At 41.0% G+C, this 15,332-nt stretch overlaps 1 protein-coding gene across 3 annotated transcripts in view; it reads right to left on the bottom strand.

The window, feature by feature from the left end:
• Window positions 1-15,332, bottom strand: part of ARSB (arylsulfatase B) — a 194,663-nt gene that overhangs the window by 147,409 nt on the left and 31,922 nt on the right. For all 3 annotated transcript variants that reach the window (XM_082620315.1, XM_082620316.1, XM_082620314.1), the window contains exon 4: window positions 8,092-8,299. In XM_082620315.1, the coding sequence (XP_082476441.1) occupies window positions 8,092-8,299 (208 nt within the window). The remainder of the gene's footprint in view (window positions 1-8,091; window positions 8,300-15,332) is intronic.

Genomic DNA, 15,332 nt, shown 5'->3' with positions numbered 1-15,332 from the left:
GGCACAGAATTTCTATAATATTTATAAGTCTGCCAACTGCCTAACAAGTACATTTAAACTGTGAAGGAGTTCTCCATTTGTTGGTACCAGTTTTGAAGGGAATTCAACATACGAGGGAGAAAGGGATATAAGATTTAAGGGAATTAGTTAAGAATCTTTATAGCTCTAAGATATTAAATCACACATAATTTTGTGAAAGATAATCAGATAATAAATGTTAAAAGTTTAGGCTCTGGAATAAATTACTCTGTTTGTTCAAGTAGAGATGTGTGATCAAACAGGATCTGGTCAGGGTTCCTCTATGGTGGTGCTACTGGGTTCTGTCTCTCTCTATTCTTCATTAGGTAAATTCCCAGGGTTTGAATAAGTTACCTTAGATCAAAAGTTCTCAAATTTCCCTATACAGAAGAATCACCTGGATTACTGTTAAAAATAAAGATTCCTGGGCCCAGATCCCAGGGTTTCTGATTTCATTCATTTAGGTTTTGATTTAGTAAGTCTGTAATAGAGTCTGAGAAATTGTATTTTTAAAAACTGAGATGAGGGCTTCCCTGGTGGCGCAGTGGTTGAGAGTCCGCCTGCCGATGCAGAGGACACGGATTCGTGCCCCGGTCCGGGAGGATCCCACATGCCGCGGAGCGGCTGGGCCCGTGGTCCATGGCCGCTGGGTCTGCGCGTCCGGAGCCTGTGCTCCGCAACGGGAGAGGCCACAACAGTGAGAGGCCCGCGTACCGCAAAAAAAAAAAAAAAAAAAAAAAAAAACCTGAGATGAAATTCACATAACATAAAATTAACCATTTTAGTGTGTCCAATTCAGTAACCTTTAGTACACCCACAATGTTGTGCAGCCGTCACCTCAGCAAGTTCATATTTTTTATTTATTTTAATTTTTTTTTGCGGTACGCGGGCCTTTCACTGCTGTGGCCTCTCCCGTTGCGGAGCACAGGCTCCGGATGTGCAGACCCAGCGGCCATGGCTCATGGGCCCAGCCGCTCCGCGGCATGTGGGATCCTCCCGGACCGGGGCACGAACCCGCGTCCTCTGCATCGGCAGGCGGACTCTCAACCACTGCGCCACCAGGGAAGCCCAGCAAGCTCATTTTTAACAAACACTCCAGTGCTGCAAGTGGTTCCCAGCTGGCACACTGAGTTACCAGCTTAAGTGCTCAGATGATGATGACAAGGGATGAGGAAGCCTCATGGGTCTCCTGCAGATTATAAAAGAATAATTTTTTTTCTTTTTTGCGGTACGCGGGCCTCTCCCTGTTGTGGCCTCTCGCGTTGCGGAGCAACCGGCTCCGGACGCGCAGGCTCAGCGGCCATGGCTCATGGGCCCAGACGCTCCGCGGCATGTGGGATCTTCCCGGACCGGGGCATGAACCCGTGTCCCCTGCATCGGCAGGCAGACTCTCAACCACTGCGCCACTAGGGAAGCCCAAAAGAAGATTTTTTAAAAAGTGTCTTCAAACATCTGCCCCTGAAAAATATATGCCTTTACCTCTCCCTTTCACTAAATATAAGTGTGATACCAAGAAGCTAGTGTATGTCAGGGTTTTCTATACTACTGATTTCAACAGTTATTTGTTTGGATGCACCCAGTATTTTTATGCTTGTGAAGAAGAGCAATGCCAAGTGAAGTAAAGTGAGAGAACTGGAAAAAATGAATCACCATTCTGTAACCAGCCAGATCCAGGGCTTGTTTCCTTGGGTTTTAATCACATTATTATAGCACATTATTAAATTCAACTTCAGGCAATGAAATTGTCAATAAACACAGAAAAAGTGTCTAGAGGAAATTAGGTTTGTCCTTATAGTCAAACTCTCCTCTAAATGTAAGTGAAAATGGTTATTCTGATAAGAGTTAATATAAACATAATAATAGCTGCAGAAAGATGTTGAGGTCAATCGTTGTTTTCTCTTCAAGGTTTTAGACTCAGTTTTCCTAGTTTTAATTCATGATCAAGTTGCTCCAGAGTTGGCTCTAATTTTAGCTCATTTTTTACTCAGGGTTAGATTTCTGTGAATATTCCTGGAGTTTAGCAACTATAAAGCTCAGATGAGGTGATAGAAGCCCAGGTTAAAATGGTATCTTCCTAATGGCCGTTAGTGCTGCTTCTCTTAGCCAATACTCTGCTAAAATTACATAGACATAGAATAAGATGAATAACATCACGTTGTGATGAGTTAGAATAAGATGAAAATTCATTACAGTGTGAGAAACCAGGATTCACAGACAATCTGTAATGTCAGAGAGAACCCTGGAGAAATTTCCATAAGCTGTAGGGCTGGAGAAGTTGAGCTGAAGAAACGAGGGCTGGTCTACCCTCTCTGCCTCGACGTGGAGCCACTCGCCTACCTGAAAAGAGGCAGGAAGGCAGCCCAGGAGGGGACAGTGCTCATATCTGACATGACCAGAGCATCACTACCTCTTCAACTTCCTATCTGCAGTGAGAGATCACAACTCCCAGAGAACAGTGGGCAGAAGAAAGGGCCTGGCAGTGGGGCACACTGCCCTGGCAAATGCTCCCCTAAGTAAAGCCCTGAAGGTGTGGAGACAGGAAGAATCTGGTAGCCATGCCAAAGAAGCAGCCTGAAGATAAGAAAATGTTAAGTAGGTCAGTCAGGGTCACTGGAGTGTAGGACACTCAATGCCTAAAGGCCACTGGGAACAGAGTGAGTTGTGTGCATCAACCTGACCCCAAGCTATAGATTTGAGAAGGAATTAACCAGGGGACAGTGACCAGAGGCCAAGAGATGGCCATGCACTCTGGGCGGATAGATCTTCGACTGCTTACACTCAGAGGAAGAGTATATAGCTGGAAATGATTTACTATGGAAATGACAATTTTAGAAAAGTTCTATTCGGAAAGATTCAGGAAAATCATGGGTTTTATGAATAGAAGTGTAGAAAGCCAAAAAGTAGAGATTAGGGACAATGGGATGAGACCGAAGGAAAAGATGAGATGTAAAAGCACAGCTGATTCAGTGTAACAGGTACTGACCTCAAGTTGATCTGAGTGTGAATTCTCCTCTTCCATCTATTAGATATGTATGGCTCTTAGTCTGTTCGGCAGCTATAACAAAATACCATGGACTGGGTGGCTTATAAACAACAGCAGTTTATTTCTCACAGCTCTGGAAACTGGGAAGTTCAAGGTCAAGGCACCAGTATAGTCACCTTCTGGTGAGAATCCTCTCCTGGTTCACAGCCAACATCTTCTCACTGTGTCCTCACACGGAGGAAGGGGCTAGAGATCTCTCTGGTGTCTCTTTTGTAAAAGCACTAATCCCATTCATGAGGGGTCCTCCCTCATGACCTAATTACCTCCCAAGGGCCCCCACCTTCCAACACCACCACATATGAATTTGGGGGGAACACAAACAGTCAGACCATAGCAGTAGACTTGGGCAAATCACTTAACCTCTTTAAATTTTGGTTTCTTCATTTTTAAAGTAGGGATAAAGAAACCCATTTCACAATGCTACTTGGAACTTTCATGATTAAAACATGATTAACAATGAGAAAGTATAGGAAAAGCACTAGAAAGGCCTGGGATGCAGTAAATATTTAATAACCAGTAGTCATTATTATTACTAACAAACTTAAAAGAAAAAAGAACTGATTGAGGCAAAGAAAGGATTGCAAAGGTGCCAAAAATACTATCAATAGTAATGTCCACTGGAGATATTAAAAAGCAGCATTGTAATGCAAAAGAGCTCCAGCAGACTGAGACAAAGGATGAAAAACTGAAACTGATGAAAGAAAAGCTGAGTCAGTAATTCAACCTACTAATTAATTTTTGAGAATTAAATCAAACAGAACAAAAGCAATAAGCTAAAATATGAACAAGGAAGACTTCCTGGAGTGAAAAATAATCTCAGCATGCAGATCAAAGGGCTCACTGTATTTCAGGCAAAATTAATTTTAAAATATTTTAAAGACCCACACCCCTAGATATAATTAAGCAAAGAATTTAAACTATGGAGATAATGTTTTTAAGCCTCCTAAAACGGTTCCAGGGACCAGCTTACCAGAGGGATCTTTCAAACAATCTGCAAAGTGTTCCAGAGCATAGAAAAAGATGGAAAAACTTCCAAAGTATTTTACGACATGTGTATAACCAATACAACAAAACCCAACAGGGAGAAAAGAAACCACCTACTCCACTTTTACTCTTAAATCAATGCAAATCTTCTAAATAAAACCCTAGCAAACTGAATCCAGCAGTATAATTAAAATACATATGCACTATAAAGTTGGATTTAGCTCAACAAAGCAAAGATGGTCCAAGACTAATATATCTATTAATATATCAAACTGTCAGAATAGGGCAACCCAATTATAAGGTAATCCCCATTTTCTCAGTGTAAAGCTCCAAAAATTATTTTTGCCAACTTGAATAAATATTATGGATATTTATGAAATAGTCAACTATTTAAAATATATCTATGTATAAACATTTGAAATCATATAATAAAAGAGATATACAGATCTTAAAATATTGCTTTTTTCCACCTTCACTTATCATGAAAAAACTGTATTCCACCTCTCCCCATGCACACTTGACATCAGTATCTGTTGTCACAGGAGCCACCCTGAGACGTTTAACAGTTTTCCAGAGCTACCATGTTCACTTCTGTCTGAGTACTTCTCAGTCTATGTATGATACATCAATCCATATATACATTAATTTCAGGATATAATTTATCCTTAAATTGTTTAATTGTGATATCTACAACAAAGGCCTGTTTCACAAATTTATAACTTCCAATTCTTAAAACAGTGAGGTCATTCCCCAGGAATAATTACTAAATCAGTATTAAATGTCTTGGACTCCTTTTTAATTGATTCTTTCCAGTGACCTCTATAAGCATTCAATACCAGCACTGATCAAAGTGCTTTACCAGGCTGTTCAAAATAAAGGAAATTGAAAACGACTCTTGGACTATGAGAGAACTTGTAAGGACTTAAGTATAAGATGTTGCCCTATTTTCTGAAGGGTAAGTTTTTTGGGTAAAACATAGGTTATCTATACTCAATCTTTTTCACAGCAGGACACACTTAGAAAATTATAGTATTTGTATAGCACTAAAGCAACTGAAAAAGGCTGGTCAGGATGGATGCTACCCCGGCCCTGCCTAGGCTTCTCAACAAATCAAAATTGCAGCACACCTCGGGGAAAGCACTGCTATATCTTGAGGTCCAGTAAGAACTTCCAGATCATCGTGTCAGAGGCAGAAAGGGTGACACCTGGCTCTGCCTGGCTGTGTAACCTTAGGCAAGTTACTTAGTCTCTTTGTGCTTCAGTTCTCACATCTGCAAGATGGGATAATAAGAGTCCCCAGAGAATTATTGTGAGGATTAACTGAACTAATTCATGTAAAGCACTTAGAACCATGTCCCACACATGGTAAGTACTCAGTAAATGCTACGTTCCATAACCATGCCTAATTACAAGCAAAACAAAACAAAACAACTCTTTTAAAAATCTATAAGTAGTACCCAGATTAATTCCTCAACGTGTCACCTCATACTTCTCACACAGTCACTTTACAGTAAAACTTACCAGATGACAAGTCCTGACCTCACCCTTGGAGTTTCCAATCAAATTTTTGGGTTTTAGCCAAGGATCACTAGGGGTCTGAAAAACCCTCCTTCATGAAAGACAGACCAAAACAAAGATACAAATGACCTTAGAAGAGAAAGAGACAAAGTTGGGAGTACAAGCAAACTTAAAAATATATACAATATTGTGAAGCAACTATACTCTGACAAAAATTTTTTAAAAAGTAAAAAAAAAATACATGTATGTATATACCTAATACACACATATATGTATATGTATACACTTACCTACATTACACATTCACACATATATATATATAAAATTAATGCTTAAAAGCACAGGCTTTGGAGAAATAAATTATTACATTTATAAAATAAAAACAAACTTTACAAAAAAGGAGTTATCAGAAAACAGGAAAGAGTTTTTGACAATTAAAAAATATGGTGGTTTCTGCTACTGGGCATATGCCCTGAGAAAAACATATTTCAAAAAGATCCACCCCAGAGACTTTGCTGGTGGCGCAGTGGTTGAGAATTCGCCAGCTAATGCAGGGGACATGTGTTCGATCCCTGATCCAGGAAGATCCCACATGCTGCGGAGCAACTAAGCCTGTTCACCACAACTACTGAGCCTGCGCTCTAGAGCCCACAAGCCACAACTACTTAGCCCGCACACCACAACTACTGAAGCCCGTGCACTCTACAGCCAGCACACCACAACTACTGAGCCTGCGTGCCGCAACTACTGAGCCCACGTGCTACAACTACAGAAGCCCGCGTGCCTAGAGCCTCTGCTCCACAACAAGAGAAGCCGCAGCAACGAGAAGCCCGTACACTGCAACGAAGAGAAGCCCCGCTCACCGTAACTAGAGAAAGCCCACGTGCAGCAACAAAGACCCAATGCAGCCAAAAATAAATAAATAAATAATAATAAAATAAAAAACAAAAAAATATACATGTACCCCAATGTTCATTGCAGCACCATGTACAATAGCCAGGATATGGAAACAACCTAAATGTCCATCTACAGATGAATGGATAAAGAAGATGTGGTACATATATACAATGGAATATTACTCAGCCATAAAAAGAAACGAAACTGAGTTATTTGTAGTGAGATGGATGGACCTGGAGTCTGTCATACAGAGTGAAGTAAGTCAGAAAGAGAAAAATGAATATCATATATTAATGCATATATATGGAATCTAGAAAAATGGTACCGATGAACCTATTTGCAGGGCAGGAAAAGAGACGCAGATGTAGAGAACGGACGTGTGGACACAGGCGGGGAAGGGAAGGGTGAGACGAACTGAGAGAGTAGCACTGACATATATACACTACCATGTGTAAAACAGCTGGTGAAAAGCTGCTGTATAGCACAGGGAGCTCAGCTCGGTGCTCTGTGATGACCTAGAGGGGTGGGATGGCAGCGGGGTGGGAGGGAGGCTCAAGGGAGGGGATATATGTATACATATAGTTGATTCACTTTGTTCTATAGCAGAAACTGACACAACATTGTAAAGCAATTATGCTCCAATAAAAAAATAAAACAGACTTGAAAAAAATGGCGGTTGCAGTGAATTCAATAGAATGATTAGAGAATAATGATAAGGAAGTTTCCCAAGTAGTAGAAGAAAAATAAAGAAAATAGGGGAGGAAAAAAACTAAGAAAATTAGAGGATTGATCCAATACCAAAATAACAGGAGTTTTGTAGAGAGAGAATAGGAGAAAGGTGGGATGGAGGGCCAAACAATTCTGAAATAAAGAACACAAGGAAATTTCCCATAACAAAAGGATCTGCATTTTCAGATGGAAAGTGCTCTCTGAATACTCAGCATAATGAATAAACCACGATCTACACCCAAAGCACATCATAGGGAAATTTTAGAAAACTATGTCTAATGAGAAGGGGGAAAAAAACACACATATATAACAGATTAGGAATCAGAATGACATTGCCGTAAAGAAAATGATTTTTCAAAAATTTTTTCTCCCTTTTGTTTTTTCTATAATCAGTGATGTATGACTTTATTGTCAGAAAATTTTAATATTAAAAAATCTATACTTGGAGACTCTAGCCTAGATTTAAATGGTTCCATTTCTTAAGTGTCTTCATAATGTCACCATCTGCCTCTGCACTGATACAGAGACCCCTCTAGTCAGCGGAAGTCCTCTTCATAGAGGATGCCTGGGCTGTAGAGATTGCTGGGAACAAGTCAGTCCAGGGATTCACTGCCCAGCTGCCCTGCATAGGAGTGTTGTCCACTCACACTTACTCAGTTACTGAGAGCTTGTTTTCAAGCATACTCCCAGAATATTTTGATATCTGAAGGAAGACGGGAGAAGGCTCATAATTCTTTTTCCTTAGACACATTTTTCTATCCATTATTATCATGTCTCCACTCTTGCACTTAGCATTTATTTTAATAAGGAACTGCTAAATGTTCCAATTTATCTTCATTCCATTTATTGAATACTATGTCCTAGGCTCTGCCAAGAGATGATTTTCCTATTGATGGACTTACCTGTGGAGAAGATGAACACCGTGTTGTTCCAGAGCCCACGGCTTTTTAAGGCTGTGGTGACATTTCCCACTGCTTCATCCATGAGGGACACCATTCCTGCATAGTAATGCCTATTCTTATCTTGGATAAAGTCGTATGGCTTCAGGTATTCCCCGGGGACCTGAAGGGGCTCGTGGACAGACTGGAGAGCAAGGTAGAGGAACAGAGGCTGGAAAGAGAGTTTGTGCAAATCAGTTAAGAGGGCTTGGAAGCATTAAATATATAGAGAGAAGCCCAGATTTATCAGTTAATAAAAGTAATATTCAGACAACCCACAAACTGGGTTAGAAATATTTGTAAGTCATATATCAGATAAGGGACTTGTATCTAGAATATATTAAGAACTCTTACAACTCAATAATAAAACTCAACTAACCCAACTACAAAATGGGCAAAGTATCTGAAAAGATGTTTCTCCAAAGGAGATATACAAACGGCCAATAAGCACATGAAAAGATACTCTGCATCATTAGTCATTAGGGAAATGCAAATAAAAACCACACTGACATACCACTTCACACCCACTAGGAGGGTTATAATTTTAAAAATGGAAAATCAGAAGTGTTGGTGAGGATGTGGAAAAACTGAAACCCCCATTCATTGCTGATGGGGATGTAAAATGGTGCAGCCAGTTTGAAAAACAACTTGGCAGTTCCTGAAATTGTTAAAGATATAGTTACCATATGAGTCAGCATTTCCATTCCTAGAAAAACAAAAGCATAAATCCACACAAAAACTTGTACATGGATGATCACAGTGGCATTATTCATAATAGCCAAAAAGTGGAAACAACTAAAATGTCCACCAGTTGATGAATGGATTAACAAAATGTGGTATATTTTCAGCAATATACAGCAATAAAAGGAATATGATGCAGCCGTAAAAAGGAATGAAGTACTGACACACCCTACAACATAGATGCACCTTGAAAACATTATGTTAAGTGACAGAAACCAATCACAAAGATCATGTTTTGTATGATTCCATTCATATACAATGTCCAGAATAGGTAAATCTATGGAAACAGAAAGTAGATTAGTGGTTGCCTGAAGCTGTAGGGAGTTGTGGGGGAGAGGAGGGATGAGCGACTTCTAACAGGTACAAGACTTCTTTTGGGGGCAGTGAAAATGTTCTAAACTTAGACTGCGGTGATGGTCACACAACTCTGTGAATTTACTATTGAACTGTGTACTTTAAATGGGTGAATTTTATGAAAATAAAACTTGAGTTCTAAAATGGCCTAGAAAGCTCTGATCAAACAAATAATAATAATAATAATACCAATAATTCTGTCTCATGTAATACTCAAAACCACCTTGCTACACCCATTTTACAGGTAAGTTAACTGAGGCTTAGAAAGGTTATATGATTTGCACAAGTTCATATTAATTGCAGAGCAATTTCCTATTGGAAACCCCACTATTACAGTGTGGCTATGTCCCAATAGATGGGTTAGCTTTCTGCTTTAGCTGAAAAATAAGTTACCACCTTTTAGGAGAGGTTTAAGGATTGTTTATATTTTTATAAGAAAACAAGTGAACACCATGCCTTGTTAGTCTTTGATCTAGGACCAAACATAAGGCCAATTTAATTCCTGGAAACTAAGGAGTATGATACATTGATTCTATTTTACCTCTTATCCAATTTACAGAATTTAATGTTAGTGATATTCTGAGTTAGCCTCTTCCTCTTAATGAGTCTTTCTGAAGGCTCTCTTCACTGTGCTCCTATAGAATTCTTTAATGAATTGAAAACCCTCAAAGAGACAACAACTGGCTCAACCCAAGAGTAAAAACATAATTCTGTTGGAGTATTTGAGGCATTTAAATCTCATAAAGGAATGGGGAAAAGTTAGAATGCAGACTGGGAGGTGGGTCCATATTTCATTCATTACTGTTGATAAATTGTTTTAAATTACATATTACACATCACTGTGATACAGTAATGGGTATACATATACAGAACTCAAATAGACACCCAAGACAGTAATTTTTTTTTTTTTTTTTTTTGAGGTATGTGGGCCTCTCACTGTTGTGGCCTCTCCCATTGCGGAGCACAGGCTCCGGACGTGCAGGCTCAAAGGCCATGGCTCACGGGCCCAGCCGCTCCGCGGCATGTGGGATCTTCCCGGACCGGAGCACGAACCCGTATCCCCTGCATCGGCAGGCGGACTCTCAACCACTGCGCCACCAGGGAAGCCCCCAAGACAGTAATTTTTAGTTCAGATCTTTGGAACTTAGAAACACCTTTTCCCAAAAATCAAATGTTCAAAATGGCTGTTCAATATCAAAGACATCACTTTAAAACCTATTTTACTAAGGAGGCAGGTGATGGAATAAAAACCATGATGATGTAGACCCTAGGCTTCGTTTGTACATTGTTTCCATGGGAACACATTCCAAATTCTAACTCCAAAAGGCAACACTAACCACTCTGACAGGCTTTAGCTCTGCCTCTGCTGCTCCTTGACACACGCACGTTCTCCTCCAGCCACACAAGTCACACTGAAAAGTCCGTGTTCCTCCAGACCATGGTGAAGGGAAGCCCAGCAGATGCCCCACCCAGGTGGGGAGCAAGACACCTGAGCTAAGATGTTCGGAGGGGAACGGATGTGCAGGGGCATCCAGGACCTGCCAGCGCAGTGAGGTTCTGCAGTGGGAACTGCCGTCTGGATCTTCAGCGCTAGACCAAGCCCATGCACCAGCCACCAGCCAAGGTCTGGATGGGGACGGATTAAAAATTGGAAAGTGGGCTTCCCTGGTGGCGCAGTGGTTGAGGGTCCACCTGCCGATGCAGGGGACATGGGTTCGTGCCCCGGTACGGGAAGATCCCACGTGCCATGGAGCGGCTAGGCCCGTGAGTCATGGCGGCTGAGCCTGCGCATCCGGAGCCTGTGCTCCACAACGGGAGAGGCCACAACAGTGAGAGGCCTGCGTACTGCAAAAAAAAAAAAAAATTGGAAAGCTACAACAATTTGCAACCCACATAAAGTTTTAAAAATCAAGAAATGTCACATGAAAACCTGTTTTGTTTAGTTTTTTTATTTTCTTGAAAAATCAGAACTTCTGACAACTCCAGGTCCACACTCCATCTGACAACAAATGGCTGGAGTATGAGAAACAGAGACCCCCGGCCTCCCCCAAGGGCTCTGTGATTTTCTAGTCCCCCCACTGTCCTACCTGAATGACTTCATTTATTTAGGATAGCAGCCTGGCCCTTGTCAACATTAGACTTTGTGACCCTGGTCTGGATTCTCTACAGTGGACAGGGGTGGAGAAATGAGAACGGGAGCTCACTGTTTCAGGAGAAAGTGCTCACCCAGGCCATTATGGGCAACTCGGCAGCTCCCGTGGTTAAGGAGAGAAAGGGGAAGGAAGGCAGGTCATTTCTAGCCAACAAGTGATCCCTGGAGGTGATAGCTGGGGAGGGTGGTGGAGGAGAGATCTCATAACCACTCTGGGGAAAAAATAATGTTTCTGGAACCATCATTAAAGGGTCTTATAAATATTCAGTGTGGAAATCATTCTACACACTTTGTTAAATATAGCAAGAAATTACCTGAAAACCTTTCCTGTAATTATTCTTTAGTGGTTGAAGACATGACCGTCGCTCTTGAGGGATTAAAATGATAATACTACAACAATTCCCCCATTTTTCCAGTGGTCAGGCTCCTGTTAGTTCAAACAGAAGGGGCATAACTGAGAAGAGAAAAAGAAAACAACCCCTGGGAGACGCAGTCTTCCCTGGCCTATGACTGTTACAGGCTCTGCAAAGGCCTCGTGCTACCTGCCAACTAGACTTACAGATAAAGGTGATTCTTGAACAAAACAAGTTGTCTTTTTCCCATTTCGTCAACAGTGATCTAGGACTATTTAGTGTATGGGCAAACATCCTTGCACACATCGGTATGGCTCTGGGTCACCAGGAGTCAGAATGATAAACAGAGTAGCCCATTTAATGAGGTGAGGACCAATGTACCACATTTTAGAGTATTTCCATCCAATATTGTAAAAATAAAGTTTCAGCTCTCACAAGGTGAACTTTATTCATGGAACAACTCATTTGCCAACAGTGCTAGATGTGAAACATTTCTATACTACTTTTAAATTGAAAAAAAAAAATTAACAGAGTACTCTTCTTAGTACCACATGGTAGCCCAGTGGAAATAACAATTAACTTGGGCCCTCAGGTTCTGCACCACAGTCAGGAATCCGCCTGCAGCCTCTTGTCCTAAGACCCTCCCAGTATACAGCTGTAGCCAATTTCCCCACACCTGCCAACCTCAGCTCACTGTTAGCCCAAAGAGAGCAGTCATTATTATTATGCTGTCTACTGACTTGCGTTCCAACTTAATGGAGCCTTGGCCTTTGGAGACTTTCAGGCCCATTCTGACCTTACTGACATCCTGATTCAAAACACCAAAGTCGGGCTTCCCTGGTGGAGCAGTGGTTGAGAGCCCGCCTGCCGATGCAGGGGACACGGGTTCGTGCTCCGGTCCGGGAAGATCCCACATGCCGCGGAGCGGCTGGGCCCATGAGCCATGGCCACTGAGCCTGCGCGTCCGGAGCCTGTGCTCCGCAACGGGAGAGGCCACAACAGTGAGAGGCCCGTGTACCACAAAACAAAACAAACAAAAAAAACACCCCCAAAACACCAAAGTCCTGGACCCGAGTTTGATCTCCATAGATCTCCGGGTTTGTGCAGGACCTTGATCTCCCCCTTGGTCTTTCTTGGGTCCAGATCTCTGCTCTCACCAACCCAGTTACAGCTGCCACCTTTACACCAACCCTAGCTGTACGCCTTTCTTTAGGTCTGTAAATTGGAATCCTAAATGTGAATCATGACCAGATGTTTAGGTATTAAGTAAAAGTATGACATTATAACCTAAAGTTATTAGCATATTAAAATGGTGCTAAGGGTTCATTTCCCTTTCTCATTATGCTAATTCCAGTAAGGAAGAAAGCCTTAAACTCATTTCTTTAGTACATTTCCCTAATTTAAAGTATAACTTTTTAAAAAGCATATGGTATGTTTTTAGAGTGTTATTCTCTTTGACTTCCAAATTAAGACATTTCTTTCCAAATTGTGACAGGAAAAAGTAAGTGTCTACCACTAGAAAGTCACATTTGTTTTTAAGAAGCTGCTAGTTAGATGAGGTATGAGAGAAAACATTTATTTTTATTCTGCAAAGTTTTGAGGGGGGCTATTTTTAACCAAGCAATATTTTGTGAATGTGTTACTTTCACATTGTAGTATTAGTACTAAGGGAATTATCCTGTAGAAAAAAGAGAAAAGACATTCCTTCTTAACACTGTGCAATGGTTATTAGCAATATCTCTCTGAGTCCAGCACCAATTGTGTTTGTTACAAAATAGCTCCATATGCTTTTTTTCCCCAAGTGCTCTTTAAAACAGACACGTTTTTAAGTCAGCTTGTGGATACTTTGTGTGTATTTCTTTAATGATTTCCATCTTAGAGCAAGTTGCCTATGTTACAGTCTGTAGATAGCACAGAGAAGTTAGAACAGAATTAGATTCAATGTTGGAATAAAATGATGAAAGTCCTGTAATTGGTGTGCTGCATCCTTTCATTGAGAATCGAAACTATAAACATTGGCATTTGCTGTCTTAAACTTTCTGGAGCCATTACTCAGCTATTGATTATTTCATTCATTTATGTCTATGCTTCAAATTTGACTTTGGGGATGCTGAAAAGGCTGGCTACTGCTTCGGAACATTTCAGTCACTGTAGGAAAATGACCACCTCTCACCCAGCAATTTCCATATTACCAATAAGCAGCACCATACTAATCACACGGGTTTGGATGGCTTGTGAGCTCTTAAGGCCTACAGTTTTCCTCAGTTCCTGAGCCTTCCCGCCCCTACACCAGTTAAGACAGCCCACACACCAGGAATGATTTCACCCCAGGTGCTTCCTCTTATTTGATTAATGTTATGGGCACTGGGAGAGAATACTCTATTGTTCCTTAATGGAAACTAATTTTTATTGTAGGTATCTTATACTTGTTGCATGATTAAATAGTGGTATATTGTGAGCTTGTAAAGGGCAGCTGGCTTCTGCTTGCTTCTCTGTGCTTGAGAGGAATCGATAGTGACTGCACATCAGAATCACTGGTTGGAGGTAGGGGCGGAGGGATAATTAAATACCAGTGATAGGGTCCCATCCCGGACCAATAAATCACAATATTTGGAAGTGGTATTTCTTGCAAGCTTTCCAGATGATCCCAATATACTGTCATTGTATTGTATACTGGAACCATCAAGCTGAATCATACACTGGGGCTCACAGTCTCTGGTCTGGGATATAAACTGTGAAGTAGGGAGGCTTGTTAAGTGCACTGAGCTCTGGAGTTAAACAGTGCAGTTTCTGATTCTGTGACCTTGAACAAGTCACCTCATTTCTCTAAGCCAGTTTGCTTACCTGTAAAATGATGCCCACCCCAAACTTCAAAGGACAGGACAAGGACCACAGTTCCCTCAAGATCTTATCTTGTTCTTTGGGTTTTTAACCTTATCTATAACATGCCAAGCCTACAGAAGAAAACTGAGAACTTAAGCCAATTACCTAGCAGTTATCTGTCCAACTACCTGAATATTGGTTTAGATCTAGATTTAAAATCTGCATATGTCTACATATTTGAGAGAATATTCCAATTTCTTCCATGTTCCACAGCAAGCATGGCCACTCCAACAGGTCAGCATGAAAGAGTAAAAAAAAGCCAAAAGTGGGGCAAAGCTGAGGACAGACACCAGGAAAGACACTCAATGCTATGTTAGGGTAGGCAGGAAGAAACTATGTCAAAAAGGGAGTCAGGAGCCAGGTACCAAGTCTGAACAGGTATCTAAACAGGAATCCAAATGGTGATCTGCACTGAGGACCTTCAGTAACTGCCAAAGAGGCAAAGCGCAGGAAACTGGAAAAACAATAACACTGCACATTCTGTAATTTGCTGTGTTAGAGTCCTATTGAAGGTCTAATTTTGAAAGCATGCTAATACAGTTCTTGATGAAGCCATATTTTGAGCCCAATATCTGACAACACAAATATCTGATTTAAAGGCATTTATAAGCTAAATCCAGAGAATTCAGCTTGAACTTGGGTTCAGGAGGTTAACTCCAGATTAACAACGACAACAACAAATGTCAAGGCTATTCAGACTCTTTTCTACTTTTATCTGTAAA

The sequence above is a fragment of the Mesoplodon mirus genome, assembly GCF_964341445.2.
Source record: "Mesoplodon mirus genome assembly, chromosome: 5".
In the NCBI taxonomy this organism is placed as follows: domain Eukaryota; kingdom Metazoa; phylum Chordata; class Mammalia; order Artiodactyla; family Ziphiidae; genus Mesoplodon; species Mesoplodon mirus.
The sequence above is the reverse complement of the archived record's forward strand: the minus strand, read 5'-3'. Positions and strand labels throughout refer to the sequence as shown.